Source organism: Macaca fascicularis, chromosome 3, assembly GCF_037993035.2.
Source record: "Macaca fascicularis isolate 582-1 chromosome 3, T2T-MFA8v1.1".
In the NCBI taxonomy this organism is placed as follows: domain Eukaryota; kingdom Metazoa; phylum Chordata; class Mammalia; order Primates; family Cercopithecidae; genus Macaca; species Macaca fascicularis.
In genome coordinates, this window is record NC_088377.1 from 196,956,979 (window position 1) to 196,971,701 (window position 14,723).

A 14,723-nucleotide genomic window follows, 5' to 3' on the forward strand; every position below is an offset into this window, starting at 1 on the left:
GAAGTGAAGGCTGTTCGGGGAGGGATACTATAGTCTCTATCCCTTCAGGTGAGAAGGGAGGGGCCCATCTTTCTCCTCCTACTTGGTGACATTATGTTGGTGCCTCCCAATGGGCGATTCCATCTGGAAGCCAGAGGTTAGGACAGGCTGTGCCAGCTGCTCCTGGAGGACACAATCCAGGCACAGAGCAGACAGGTAAGACGGAGAGCAGACTAGAGTGGGGAGGACCCAGAGACTACAGCCCCATGTACAGTGGTCAAGTTCACTTCTGGTTTTGAAAGGCTGGAGCCCAGTGATTAACAACAAATACTTGTTTCCTGAAAAACGTCTTTGAGGATAACTTCTGTTTCTAAGTAAAAATATACTTGCTTTCAAAGAGCTCATTGTCTATAAGCTTTAATAAGAAATGTCTGCTGGAAAGGTTGTTCATACTCAAGTAGTGATTACTGGTGGAATCTTTAGGGAGCTCTAGAATTGAACACAGGAAGCCTCTTCAGCCCAGTGTTTGTTTGATTTCCTAGAACACTTACTGCTACTGCCAGCCAGAGTGACTGCTCGCCCCTTTGAAACTGCCAGATGGAGACCAGTCATTTCCATTAGTTCATTGTTGTTTTTGGCAAGAGTGGATGTAGTTTTACATATGTAATACATTATTCCTTATATATACATCCTTTGTGAGGGTCCAGCTTTACAATGACAAGAAGAAAAGTACATGTAGTTTCTGTGGGGTGTGTGCATAGTAGTTAGGACTTGGATTCTCTCACTGGTGTCACCACTTCCTAGCTGGGTGACCTTGGGCAAATTAGCATCTTAGTGTTTCTGTTTTCACATTTAAAAAATGGCAACAGTGTAAGTGTCTACCTGAGAGGGTTATTATGTCAATGAAAAGCTCGTGTATGTGGAACTTGTCAAGTGGTGCCTGGCACAGAAGTGTGCTGAGCAGATGCTGTGGCTTGCTGGGGCTGCTGTTTATACTTGCTGTTGTTCTGTACTGAGTCCCACTGTCTCCCATCCTGTTTCTCACTCGTCATGAAACAAGTACTGGTCTTCATTTTCTCTGCTTATTTTATAGTTGATAAACTTACTTTTTAAAAATGTTTTTGTTTAGAAAAATTAAGTAGTTATTAAAGGTTGATTTATTTCTGTGTGCTTGTCAGCAAAAGGCATACTTTCTAGATCTTTGCTTGTATAATTACTAACACCTGTTTTTATGATTTTGTCAGTTTGCCCTGGGAAACTGGCATCACATTCCATTTTTAGTTACTTAAGGTGATGATATAGATCAGTGCCTGTCTTCAAAGAGGTGCTTGTGTGTTTTTGGTTATCTGGAATCAAATTTCAAATGGGGTTATTGTAAATATTATTGACTAGACAGCATTGTTTTCTCCCTGCCTCTGGAGGGTAGTTGGAACACTGAAGATACAAAATTGTATTTGATAGATGATAGTGGTTTTAAAATGTTGAAAGAAGCTGTATGTTATTTTTGTATAACCATCGTATAGGAGTCTGTGAAAGATTGCTTTTCAAGGGCTGTTCTTGTCCTGCATCTGTCACTGCTGTGTGACTTTAGGCAGGTTATTTCATGTCTTGTCCTTATTTTCTTTATTTGTAAAATGAGGTTATAGGACTTTTTGGAGGATAACTTAAAATAACGAAGTCTTTAGTGCATGAATTAAATGATTTGTCAGGTTGTTTTTAGTTCCGAAAGGCATTATATAGAAACATGCATTTCATTACAACTCCATATATGGATTCCTGGAGATTATAGTATTCTGCAGAGTGGCATGCTAAAAATAAACATGATTTTTTGGATAAAATCATGGTTTTGCTGATTTCTCAAAACCTATAGAATTTTGTAACCAGAGCCCCCTTAAAAAATAAAGTGGCAATTCTAATAAGAATATTGATGCAGTTAAATCGCCATGAGTATTTGCACCTAGAACTAAAGTCCATCTAATTGTATTTCCTCTTTGTACATTTCTCTATGTTGGCTTTTAGTGATACTTGCTTCCAAGAGATTGGTTTCCCCAGAATTAAAAACATAATCCAGTGGTAGCCATTTTTATCAACTAAAAACATCTTGTTTCTAATAAATGCAGTGGAAAATGTTTTCAGCTTTTTTATTTGCTCAGGGTTTCTGTTTTAATTGTAGAAATAGGGAGAAAGCCTGCTTCTAATCATTTAAAACAGAAGTATGCTGGAAAAAATTGCAAATCACTGATAGGACATCCATGTTATACAAAGCTAATTCCCTTAGTTACTGTGATTTGATTTTATGTTCTCATTCGGTTTTAAAATTTATTTTTTTCGCTTTCTGTTGGTTTGATGAATGTCAAACTGTCTCTAGTGGTTTTGGTTTTGATCTTCCTAATTAATTATATTGTGTATCTTTTCCTTCTTCATTAAGGTTTTTAAAGATAGGAGAAAGCTTAGATATGACTTACTATATTCCAGTTTCTGCTTTTACTGATTATTCAACAGGCCCAAGAGATTAAAATCCCGTATTAAGGTGCAAAACTAAGATGAGAAGTATAGTGAGGCACTACTTATAGCAAAGCCTCCCCATACTTAAAAGGTAAAATGTTCTCTGTGCATTCGAAAATACATTTTTATTATTAATAAAGAAAAAGGAAAGTATAGCAAACTTAATGTAAAGGTATCCGAGCTGGCCGGGAGTGGTGGCTCACGCCTGTAATCCCAGCATTTTGGGAGGCCAAGGCAGGCGGATCATGAGGTCCAAAGTTTGAGACCAGTCTCACCAACATGGTGAAACCTCGTCTCTACTAAAGATACAAAAAATTAGCTGGGCATGATGGCGCATGCCTGTAATCCCAGCTACTTGGGAGGCTGAGGCAGGAGAATTGCTTGAACCTGGGAGGCAGAGGTTACAGTCAGCCGAGATCGCACCATTGTACTCCATCCTGGGCGACTGGGTTGAGGCTTTGTCTCAAAAAAAAAAAAAAAAAAAAAAAAAAAAGGTACCTGAGCTGTAGAGTTCTTGGTAAATTCCCAAGTGACCTACAGACTTGCAAGTCTTAATGGGAATGATCATTGACATGTCTCTTTTTTTCTCCCAAGTGAACTTGAAGATGATTTACTTGGAGAAGATTTACTATCTGGCAAAAAGGTAAGAAGTTTGTGTCCCGAGATGAAATAATAGTCATTTAATTGTACTTAACATATAGCAGTAATCACTATACATGGGTTTCATTACTGGAAAGTTGGGTATAGATAAAAATTTTGTAAACTGAATTATTTTTTAAGTGCACAAGGAATTGACTGTTTATTAGTAAATTCTCTGGTAACTATAACTCAAGAAATAAATCCTTGAAGATTAGTTCCTACTTTGTCCAAGGCATTCTAGCAGTTACTGGATTATGACAGCGTTAACATAAAGTTGTGCCTTGCCATAACAGAAGGTAACATTTGGAGGTTAATATTTTGCATACTTGTTCTGGATGTCACTTTTTGGAGGCATTCAGAGATAAGTTTAAAGGTAAACATACTCAAATATAATAAACATTAAAATAAATAGAAGTCTAAAACCTAATGTAGGTTTTTCTAAATCTTTTTGATGAAGTAAAAATTTTGTGTATCTATTTATATATATTGTGGGTGTGTATATATATACACAGTATATATATGTATATATACACTGTAATTCAGTTTACGAAATATATATACACACACACACAGAACCCTACCAGTATATTTCGAACATTATAAAACATGTAAAAGTAGAAATGTAAAGCAAGAAAGTGAAATACTACATTTTTAAAATTTTATTAACTGTTTAAAAACACTTCCTGTTCTCATTATCAAGATAGTTTAGGCTTAATTTTTTTGTTTTTTTGAGACAGAGTCTCGCTTTGTTGCCCAGGCTGGAGTACTGTGGCACGATCTCCGCTCACTGCAAGCCCCGCCTCCTGGGTTCACGCCATTCTCCTGCCTCAACCTCCCGAGTAGCTGGGACTACAGGCGCCTGCCACCACGCCAGGCTAATTTTTTGTATTTTTAGTAGAGACAGGGTTTCACTATGTTAGCCAGGATGGTCTCGATCTCCTGACCTTGTGAGCCACCCGCCTTGGCCTCTCAAAGTGCTGGGATTACAGATGTGAGCCACTGCGCCCGGCCTCAAGCTATTATTCTTTTAGGTTAAAATTTATCAATAATATTAGTGGTATAAATCTGTATTTCAAGAAGTGCGGTAAGTTCACATCTTTTGACTGATTTATCACATCTTAATAGATTTCCCTTTTAATCTCATTTGTGATACAGTTAAGATCTCTTACTAGAAGTACCAGGCCGGGCGTGGTCCCAGCAGTTTGGGAGGGTGAGACGGGTGGATCATGAGGTCAAGAGATGGAGACCATCTTGGCCAACGTGGTGAAACCCTGTCTCTACTAAAAATACAAAAATTAGCCAGGTATGGTGGTGCATGCCTGTAGTCTGCTGGGCGTGGTCCCAGCAGTTTGGGAGGCTGAGGCAGGAGAATTGCTTGAACCTGGGAGGTGGAGACTGCAGTGAGCCGAGATTGCACCACTGCACTCCAGCCTGGTGACAGAGTGAGACTTCATCTCAAAAAAAAAAAAAAAGTGACCAGTTTTGCCATTTTCTTGTAACTTACTATATTGCATTATTAGCATTTTCTTTAATGCGTGAATGTGTTTTAGAATTCTTTTAAAGCCACTTTGCATTCTGTGTTATTACTGCATCATCAGCCTGCAGGTGGCCTGGCTTTGACCTCACCCAACTTTCCTTCCTTTAGATGGCTCTGTCATCACTTCTAACACAGAGTTAGTGTGCTTAGTTGTAAATCCACCTGATTCAATACGAGTAAACGGAAATGCATCCGTATCAGTTGACGTGAGAGCCTTGTGAGAGAGCCTCGTGTTTGGTCTGTGTTGTAGTGTGATGTCTGGAGTAGGGGTGGGATGCTCAGTCCTTCTTGGTCATGGTCACTGGGGGAAAAGGCTCCTGTTTTTATCCTGTATGGGGGAATTATTTTGCACACTCTTTGAGGTGCTCTCACTTGTATTTTTGTACCTAAAGTGGCTACTTTTTTCTTTGTATTTAAGATGCTTTAATGGAGAATAACAATTAGATGTTAAAAGGTTTAAATGTAGTAAAATACTTTGACATGAAGTTAGATTTCTATCTCTAGGCAAGCCTCATATCACGGTTTGCCCTGTGTTTCTTTCCAGAAAGCTGTAATAATTTCCTTTTAATACACGTGACCTCCTCTCATAAAAGCTTTGGGGTCAGGACTGTTATCAGTAAAGATGGAGAAATACTATTTGGTTTGGACTGTAATGCTGACTGTTCTGGGGAAAGTCATCCTACTTTTCTCAGTTGAGTTGATTGTCGTAAGTTGCTCACATTGGGCTGGAACTGGAGCAAGCCCAGTGACAGTGCATTCCGACATCTCAGTGGCAGGGTTGCATCTGTTTTGGACATTTTGGAAGTGTGTTTACTTTGGAACAGGAGATGTGTCTCTCTCATTTCCTCTTTATTCTTTCCTAACATAAAATAAATGCTTTGTACCTTATAGGAAACAAGGCATTGAAAATATATAAAAAAAGAAAGCCTGAAAAATATGTAAACAGTCGTGACTAACATTTTGTCACCTGTCTTTTGTTCTTTTCCCATGTGTTTTTAAATACGACCGAAATATAAGCCGGGTGTGGTGGCTCACGCCTGTAATCCCAGCACTTTGGGAGGCTGAGGCAGGTGGACCACCTGAGGTCAGGAGTTGGAGACCAGCCTGGCCAGCATGGTGAAACCCCGTCTCTGCTAACAATACAAAAATTAGCCGGGCATGGTGCACGCACCTGAAGTCCCAGTTACTCGAGAGGCTTACTTGAACCTGGAAGGTGGAGGTTGCAGCGCTCCTGCGGTTGCACGCCACTGCACTCTAGTCTGGGCTAGAGTGAGACTTGGTCTCAAAAAAAAAAAAAATTGAAATACAGATATAAAACATTACTTCTTTTTAATTTAACATTGTGTCATTGGCATTTCCCCCTTGTCATTAGGGTTATTTTAAAATATTTTATAATGGCAACATAATATTCAACGTTTGTAGATGCTACAGTATACCTAGTCAGTCCTGTGTACATTGAGGTTGTTTCCAGCTCATTGCTTATGACTTTTTTTAAAACACCTTTTTGTGGAAAATCTCAAGCATATACAAAATAAGAGAGAACGGTATCGTTTACTTTCAGGTGTCAGTCGCCCAGCCTCAGTAATTTTCAGTTAAAGGCTGTTTTGCTTCCTGTTTATGTACTCACTCCCTACCTCCTGAATTATGTTATGTAAATCTCAGGCATTATGGTGATATTTAAATGGACAAGTCTTACTATGCTTTTGGAATTTTTTTCTTAGGAGGTTTCTATAAAGAGGAATTCTGGCCTAAGGGTGGAAACATTTCATGGTTCTTGTATTGCCAAGTTGCTTTCCAGAAATGTTTGATCCACTTCTGTTCCTAGCAGCAGGGAATAAGCATTGCCCTCACTTTTCCATTCCCTGTTCGATACCACTTTTTAAAAAGAATCTTTTCAGTGTGATAGATGAAAAATGATTTCTGGTTGGCTTAATTTCTATTTATTTGATTTCTAGTGAGAGCGAGTTAGTTACTGCAGGGTCTGTGAGTGGAGTTCACGTGGTGAGGACACCGGCTGCCTGAAAAATTGTTTTCTCCCACTGGGGTCCCCACGAAATGCACAATTTGGAGCCTTTGCCTGGAAAGACTCCTGCGGCACAGACAGCACGAGGCAGGTGCATAGTTCTGAGGATGGCACATGGGTCAGACTGTCAGGGACAAGTTCATTCATGTCAAGAAGGTTGTTAGGGCTCAGTTTTAAGTATATAATTAAGGTTTCGAATTTAGGATAAAGCAGGCTGATGTGACCAGGCTAGAGCTTTTAGAAAGTGGGTAAGAGTGAGGTGGAAGTTGGCTGCCAGCTTGCAGTTCCTTCTTTAGCTTTTGTATTTACCTTCATCAACTTGTGTTGGACAGACATTCTCCTGATACATTGAGGTGGCTCCGTTTCATAGATGTCTGTGTTGGAGAATGTTTTGGGAACCATTTTCTTCTTGTTTTTAAACTCTGGCTATTCCATGTAGGTTTTATGTTTTTGGGAGTATTGGAGAGAACTAGTCTTTCTCTTTCATATTTGTTTCTCTCCCCATGGGAGAAATGACCTGTTTGGAAAGATTGGGAGAAAGGATTTCACTGGCATCTGTGGCCACTTTATCTTCATATCTTGGGATCTGTGGCCCTGCTTTCCTGCAGGCCATCCTGAGCAGAACCCTCTGGAGCACGAGAAAACTGTTCACTCCAGTTCTTTAGGATGTGTTGAAATCAGCTTTGGCCTCAAAGCTGTAGCCTAGCTCTCCTTTCCAGCTTTTTCCGTGAAGCGGATATTGTGCTTATTGCCTCCTGTGCCTGTCAGTAGGTTTAAAAGTCAGAGAGGAAAGTTGAATCCTCAACGGGAGATGCGACTCCCATGAGGGCGCAACACAGCACAGATTCCCTTTCTGTTTGCTTGGTGCATTCTTGGCTCATTGATTTTTGACAGATACTAAGAGTTTTACTAAAAAGCTCAGAGAAGCAGTCTCTCAAATGAAATTTGTCTCTCATCGAATTATTAATTTTTAAAGATTTCCTGAAGTTTTATTTACTGAGTTGGACAGCCAAACTGAGGTTTGTCTGTGGTTCGCTTGACTCATAGCTCTCACTTTCATAATGGCATCTCCTTTCAATCTCAGAAATGGATGACAGATTATATGGTCACCTAATGGAAATGTCATTTTCTTTTCTTTTCTTTTTTTTTGAGAGGGAGCTTCATTCTTGTTGCCCAGGCTAGAGAGTGCAGTGACTCACTGCAACCTCCACTTCCCGGTTTCAAGCAATTCTCCTGCCTCAGCCTCCTGAGTAGCTGGGACTACAGGCGCCCCTCACCATGCCCAGCTAATTTTTTGTACTTTTAGTAGAGTCAGGGTTTCACCATGTTGGCCAGGTTGGTCTCGAACTCCTGACCTTGAGTGATCCACCTACCTTGGCCTCCCAAAGTGTTGAGATTACAGGCGTGAGCCACTGCGTCCAGCCAGAAACTTCATTTTCTGTCAGTTAAGCAGTCTGTTTTGTTATCACACATATCTGTTCTCCCTTCTGCAGATAAACTGAGTATGTGGCCTGTGTTATTTTATTTTTATTTTATTGTGGTGTCAGTGTTGAGGTTGAGTCCCATGCGACTAAGAAGTACTAATAAGATTGATTATTTTTGGCTATCAGAAATACTGTAGTAAAGTATACAGATAAGTTTTTATTAGGTGTAACTACCAGGAAAAGACTGCTTGTTTGTTCACCTTTAAGTAGAAAACCAAGTTGATTTTTCTGTCTTTACTTTTTAATAATGAATATGTGTGTATGACAGTGTGTGTGTGTGGCTTTGACTGTCTTTTGTGAAGGGAGTAGTAATTTATATATACCATTTCTACATATAAGTAATTTTAAAAAGGGAAGAAAGTGTGAAGTGGTGTGAATAAGTAGTGTGAAAGTGTGAATAACACCTCCCCCAAACCTATTCCTAAGATGCTCAAATATATATAACCTAACAAAACCTGGAACTCTTGACAGAATAGCTAGGCTCTCTATGCTTACAGGTAGGAGTACCATCAAGAACAGGAGTGGGGAACTGAGCTGCTAACATTTGTTTTCATATGTGATCTGTATTGGAAAAACCAAAGTTTTATTATAGTCTCTTATTTCAATTTAGTGATTCAATTATTTAAAATCTTATTTCTAAAATTACACTTTTTATGTCATTTAAAAAATCTTTAGGTTTTGGATATTAGCATTAAATTTAGTAGTACCTTAAGGATATCTTACTTTTTGTGTATTATAAGAAGATATTATTTGTTTGTAAGCCTCCACCAATGAACTTCTCACCTTTTCTCTTTTGTGTGAGAATAAATGTGATCATTATACTTGCTGTTTTTACATTTAGTTTGCCTGGGCACCTGAAGCTGAGCCCAGGAGGGATCCACATGCCTTGTGTGGGATCTCTTGATTGTCCTCTGGTGACTACAAAGCCTTTTGGGTGGCAAACGTTTTAATATAAGGCTAGAAACAATTCAGTCAATGTAATTTTGTACTTTGTAACAAGTCTTTTTATGGAAGTGACACACATTATATTTCTTATTTTAATTAGAATCAGTCGGATTTGTCAGATGAAGAGCTAAATGATGATCTTTTGCAGAGTGATAATGAAGACGAAGAAAATTTCAGGTACTCAATATTACCTCATTATAAATGTTCTTTATTTAACTAGATTGATAGGAACTGTTACTTATAATTATAATGGAATGTAATTGAATAATGTAGCCTTATATCTTTAACACATGATTACATTCTAAATGGAATACTAGTAGTAACTGTAGAAGCCATATGGATGTTCTGTAAACAGAGCAGCTGTTTAAAATCAGTAGTTCTTGGCCAGGCATTGTAGCTCACGCCTGTAATCCCAGCACTTTGCGGGGTTGAGGCGGGCAGATCACTTGAGGTCGGGAGTTCGAGACCAGCCTGGCTAACATGGTGAAATCCTGTCTCTACTAAAAATTAGCCAAGCACGGTGGCACACGCCTATAGTCCCAGCTACTCGGGAGGCTGAAGCAGGAGAATTGCTTGATCCTGAGAGGCGGAGGTTGCAGTGAGCCGAGATCGTGCCACTGCACTCCAGCCTGGGAGACAGAGTGAAACTCCGTCTCAAAAAGAAAAAATCAGTAGGTCTTTCATTTAATGATCTTTGTGAGTTCTGTTCAGTGCAGGTTATGAACATTTAGTACGGATATCTACTGCTCTTTTAAAGAATTGCTTTATTTGGGTGGAGGGCAGTGGCCTAGAACTCTTAACTCTTCTGCAGTTTGATGTTGCTGCATTTGTTTTCATTTTAGCCAGTTTATTGATATCATTTACTGAATTACTATTTTGGACACTTTGAGAGGTGATACTTTAGAGTCTAGTTGACTGGTACGATGAATATCTTTCTGTTGTTGACATATAGTAAACTATATTATACGAGGAGAGAGACACTCTGGTAGGTGGAATAATTTTTTTAATTTCATGAGGAAACATCGGGAAAATGTAGACAAGCTCTTGGTTATAAATGTAATTAATGAATATATGCCATTTATTATTGAGCCATGGATTTGTAACATTTTCTAACATAAAGTAATTTTTATAGGTAAAAATAAGTTTTAAATTATTCTACCAGTCAGATAAATTTCCCAATTCCATTCTTTGACATCATTGTTATATTTTGATCTTTTGAGTTAGATTGCCTTTTAGAAATACATCATTGAAGTTTTTTAGCCACAGTATCTTGAAGTCTAAGAGGTGTATTAATTTTTTGTTAGGATTGGGTGCTATGTGTGAACATAGATTTATCTGCACCATCTTGCATGGGAAATGTTATCTTGCACCTTATTGTTTGTGCAACTGTTATGATTTAATAGGTGGAACATGATTTTTTTGCAGTTTCAAAACCTTTGTTATTTTACTTAGAAATTATGAACAATTTTTAAAGATATTTGTGACTAATATAAATTTATCTATTTAAACACTGAAATGTATTTTCACACAAATTTTTAATATTTTGATTTTCTTAAACAGGAGTTTATAATTTCTATCATAGATGTAAAGAAGAAAAATTGCTCTTAAAATTCCAACTCTGATTTTCTGCTTATAGAATAATACTCCTGTTTTTACTTTGAAATCTTAGCAGTTTCTATTTCATTCTGTAAATTAGAATGAAATATAGTCTATTTGATTCCAGTCTTGGACTTTTGCCAGTCAGATGTGTTTCATCTGTGGTTGATTTAATTGTTTTGGTCAAATAACCTGCCGCTGATGATAAGTAGAGGCGCTATATGCATTGCCAGTCTGTGGCCAGCTCCATATAGCACAGTTAGCTCTGCTGTATGCATTAAGGGCTTAGGGCACGGCTCTGCATAGCACTTTGAGTACTGTTGGAGTTAATGGGCATTTGTCAGTAACTGGAATAACTTTTTACCAGTCATAGTTTAAATCTTTGTAACAGCTGTTTATATAATGATTTAGTTTTGAGCTCCTCTCTTCATTGGCTATTTTTTTTTTTTTTTTTTTTTTTTTTGTATTTTTGTCCTCTCTAGTTCTCAGGGTGTTACAATTAGTCTGAATGCTACATCTGGCATGGTTACATCATTTGAACTGTCCGACAACACTAACGACCAATCTGGAGAACAGGAGTCTGAGTACGAACAAGAACAAGGAGAGGATGAACTGGTTTATCACAAATCTGATGGATCAGAATTGTATACTCAAGAGTACCCAGAAGAAGGACAGTATGAAGGCCACGAAGCTGAGTTGACAGAAGACCAAATAGAATATGTGGAGGAGCCAGAGGAGGAGCAACTTTACACCGATGAAGTGTTAGACATCGAAATCAATGAACCTTTAGATGAATTTACAGTGAGTCTTTTCTCCTTTGTATGGCCAAAGATAACCTGGCTTCCCATGCATAGGCTTCTAGACTGATTTGAAATCTATTTACCTCCCTTGGGAGGGAGGGGAAATTAGACCTTATTATCACTGTCTGCCAGTTTCTTTATCTGAGCTATGACAAAGTTTGTGTTGACAGCTTGTTTGGCCAGAGGTAATGCTCCTTTGTCATTCTGGAAGGCTGCAAAGAATCGTGACCTTGAGGATTGTACCCTAAGGAAGAAAACAGCTTTGTGTTGTGGGGATACACTGTCAATTGTTAGGAGTACTTAATGCAGAGCTTTTATCCAGGCTTTAGACAAGATCTGATAAAGTCCTTCTAAGGTGAAAAGATTATTGACCTGCTAAAGACATCTTTAAGGTGCTAATATTCCAAAGTGATTGATGTCCTGTTCATTCATCCTTTTTGTAGCTGAGAACTGTCTAAACCTGAATAAAGAGATTGGAGGTTAGTTTAGGAAATGTCACATATAATTCGTTATCTATAATCGGGAAGCAAGATTGTGCTGATTTTTTTATTTCAGAAAGGTTATTTTGGTAGGTAGTTGTTTTTTTTTTTTCAAAGTTGAACCAACAAGAAAGAAAAAATGTACTAGTGTAAGATTCTCATCTTTTAATGACTCATCATCAAAAGAGATTTGTTTTTTAAAATAAGCATGTAACAAAATTTATGAGAGAAGGATGTGATCTCAGTAGCTGTAGTAGAATCTTAGGGTTTTGGGAACACCATGGGGGCCAAGTGATTGGGGCTGTTGGGATGGTGACAGGAGTATGCAAAATTGGGACCTTAAAGAGCCCATTTGCAATGGGAGTAGCTCTGCTTTTCTGTATTTACATCTTTATTCAGAGTAAGCTTTCGTTTCAAAAAAATAGTTTAGAAGTTGCTGAATTTTGGTCATGTGTATGAGTAATTTTGAAAAGGATTAATTGTTTATGTGGAACCTTAGAATATTTAGTTCCAGTCATGATTGTATTTAGGTGTCTCAATAGTTTTCTTTTTTTTTTTTGAGACGGAGTCTTGCTTTGTCGCCTAGGCTGGAGTGCAGTGGCGTGATCACCACTCACTGCGACCTCTACTTCCTGGGTTCAAACAGTTCTCCTGCCTTAGCCTCCTGAGTAGCTGGAATTATAGGCGCCCACCACCACGCCTGGCTGATTTTTGTGTTTTTAGTAGAGATGGGGTTTTACCATGTTGGCCAGGCTGATTTCGAACTCTTGACCTCACGTTATCCACCTGCCTCGGCCTCCCAAAGTTCTGGGATTACAGGCATGAGCCACGGTCCCTGGCGCTCAATAGTTTTAAGATTTAATTTTTTTTGGTTAATATTTGCTCTTTGGTAGATACAGTAATGAGAAATGTTTGTAGTTTTGGTAAATAGAATCATGTAAAAGGCATCATGGGGAACTTGTCATTTCCATAACCCTGTAATAATTTGTTCTAGTAATCCTTCGCTAGTGTAGGCACGTGCCTTCTGGTTTACTGGTGTGTTTGTATGCCCTTAAAGTGAGACACTGTAATTTCAAATGCTTTTTGAAAATTAAACCAAGATCTTTTAGAATTGTGCCTAGTTATTGCCTAGAGTGTTTTATTATTTCTATTACTCATCAGTAAAATAAGATGATTGGCTAATCGTCCTGCGTTCCTACCTCCTGTAAGTTCAGCAGTCCAACAAGTCTTTACTGATGTCCAAGCACTGCGGACACAAATACTGCTAAACCGTATCATGAACATTGGCCTTGCCTGTGAACTTAGTACTAGGCGGCACAGATCATAGCGTGGAAGGTGCCTGAAGGATGCGTGTGCACAGCCACATAGAAGTCCTCTTTCACTTTGGTGTTCTTGCAGAGTTTGTTGTAAAGAGAATTTCCAAGTGAGGAATTTCCTTCTCTTGTATTCCATTGTCAAACTTGAGGTTACACATAGGCCCCAGTTGTAATAAAATCCAACTTAATTATCTAACATCTTGTGGTCTAAGATTCAAGTTTTGAAAAGAAGAAAAGGTGGCAGTTTAATAATACTCACAGTACTCTCCCACATTAAAATGATTTTTTTTTTCAGAATTAAAGTCTTAAAGTAAAAAAAAAAAAAAAAACTTAGACATTCTGAAAGTGTCCTAATGTTTTCATGGAGAGTTGTAAAGTTTACAGTTGAGCAGTAGTAGTTCAATGTCTCTCTGTGAGCACTGTCAGTTCATCTTAATACGTGTGTTCTAGCCGTGATCATTCTTTTCTTGTTTTATGATGATCACAATGATGACGTCTGAATGGTCTGAAATTGCCGCTTCTTTGGACAGGAGGAGATACACAGAGAATTAAATTGGGAGGTACTCTTATCTTGCTCGGCAGGGGGGCCTCTCTGTCTCTGTCTTCTGAGGCTGTCACTGAAGCTCCGATGATTTATTCACCTTTAGACTAACGAACACATGAGCAGATTGTGTCTTTGTGTACCCCAGTGGTATTTTAGTTTATTAAATGGCTTGTATGACTGTGATGTTTGTTCTCCCTTGGGTTTGTTAACCCCCCATTCTAAAGCCAGACTTGAACTCTGAAATGTGGATCTGTTGGAACCTACGTGTAAAGCCACATGGAGGGGCTTTGGTGCATAACTGGGAGTAGAATCATGAAACCCCAGAATGTACAGTGGGAAGGTTTGCGGTTCCCTCTGAAGAAAGGGAGGTCCAGAGATATCAATAAAGCTGGATGCACAGCTCTGCTGTTCTTTCCTGTGAATTTTGCTGGTGCTCTTCTTGGGAGAGGATTGTGATTTCATTTGAAAATGTGTGCTTTTATATTAGTAAGGAGTGTGTATTGGTTTAGTCAACAAAATATTAGAAAATTGTTGGGTGACTTCTACCTTTAAGTGCAATAAGTTTATTTAAGGCCTTTAAAATTAACATAGATTGAGACCTTACTGTTCTGTAAAAACAACTTCAGGTTGACATTTTATGTCAAGGGTAGCAGATTTTTGTTTCCCAGTGAGAATCCAGGGGTGTGGACTGTACTCCATTGTACACTGGCTGAAGATTTGGATTAGCATCATTTATTTGGCTTTATTTGAAATCTGAATGTCCTGCTTCCAGTGATTCATGGGTAGTGATAGTTTTTATTTTGATAGGGCGCTAACAGTGTTTTCTGGAAAATGACATGCATTGTGTTCAGATTCTCTTTAAAGAATTGTGGGAAC

General features: G+C 38.5%; 1 protein-coding gene across 12 annotated transcripts in view; it reads left to right on the forward strand.

The window, feature by feature from the left end:
* Positions 1-14,723, forward strand: part of RBM33 (RNA binding motif protein 33) — a 134,029-nt gene that overhangs the window by 25,877 nt on the left and 93,429 nt on the right. For all 12 annotated transcript variants that reach the window (XM_045388069.3, XM_074036458.1, XM_005551263.5 and 9 more), the window contains 3 exons: positions 3,079-3,127; positions 9,213-9,289; positions 11,191-11,509. In XM_045388069.3, the coding sequence (XP_045244004.1) occupies positions 3,079-3,127; positions 9,213-9,289; positions 11,191-11,509 (445 nt within the window). The remainder of the gene's footprint in view (positions 1-3,078; positions 3,128-9,212; positions 9,290-11,190; positions 11,510-14,723) is intronic.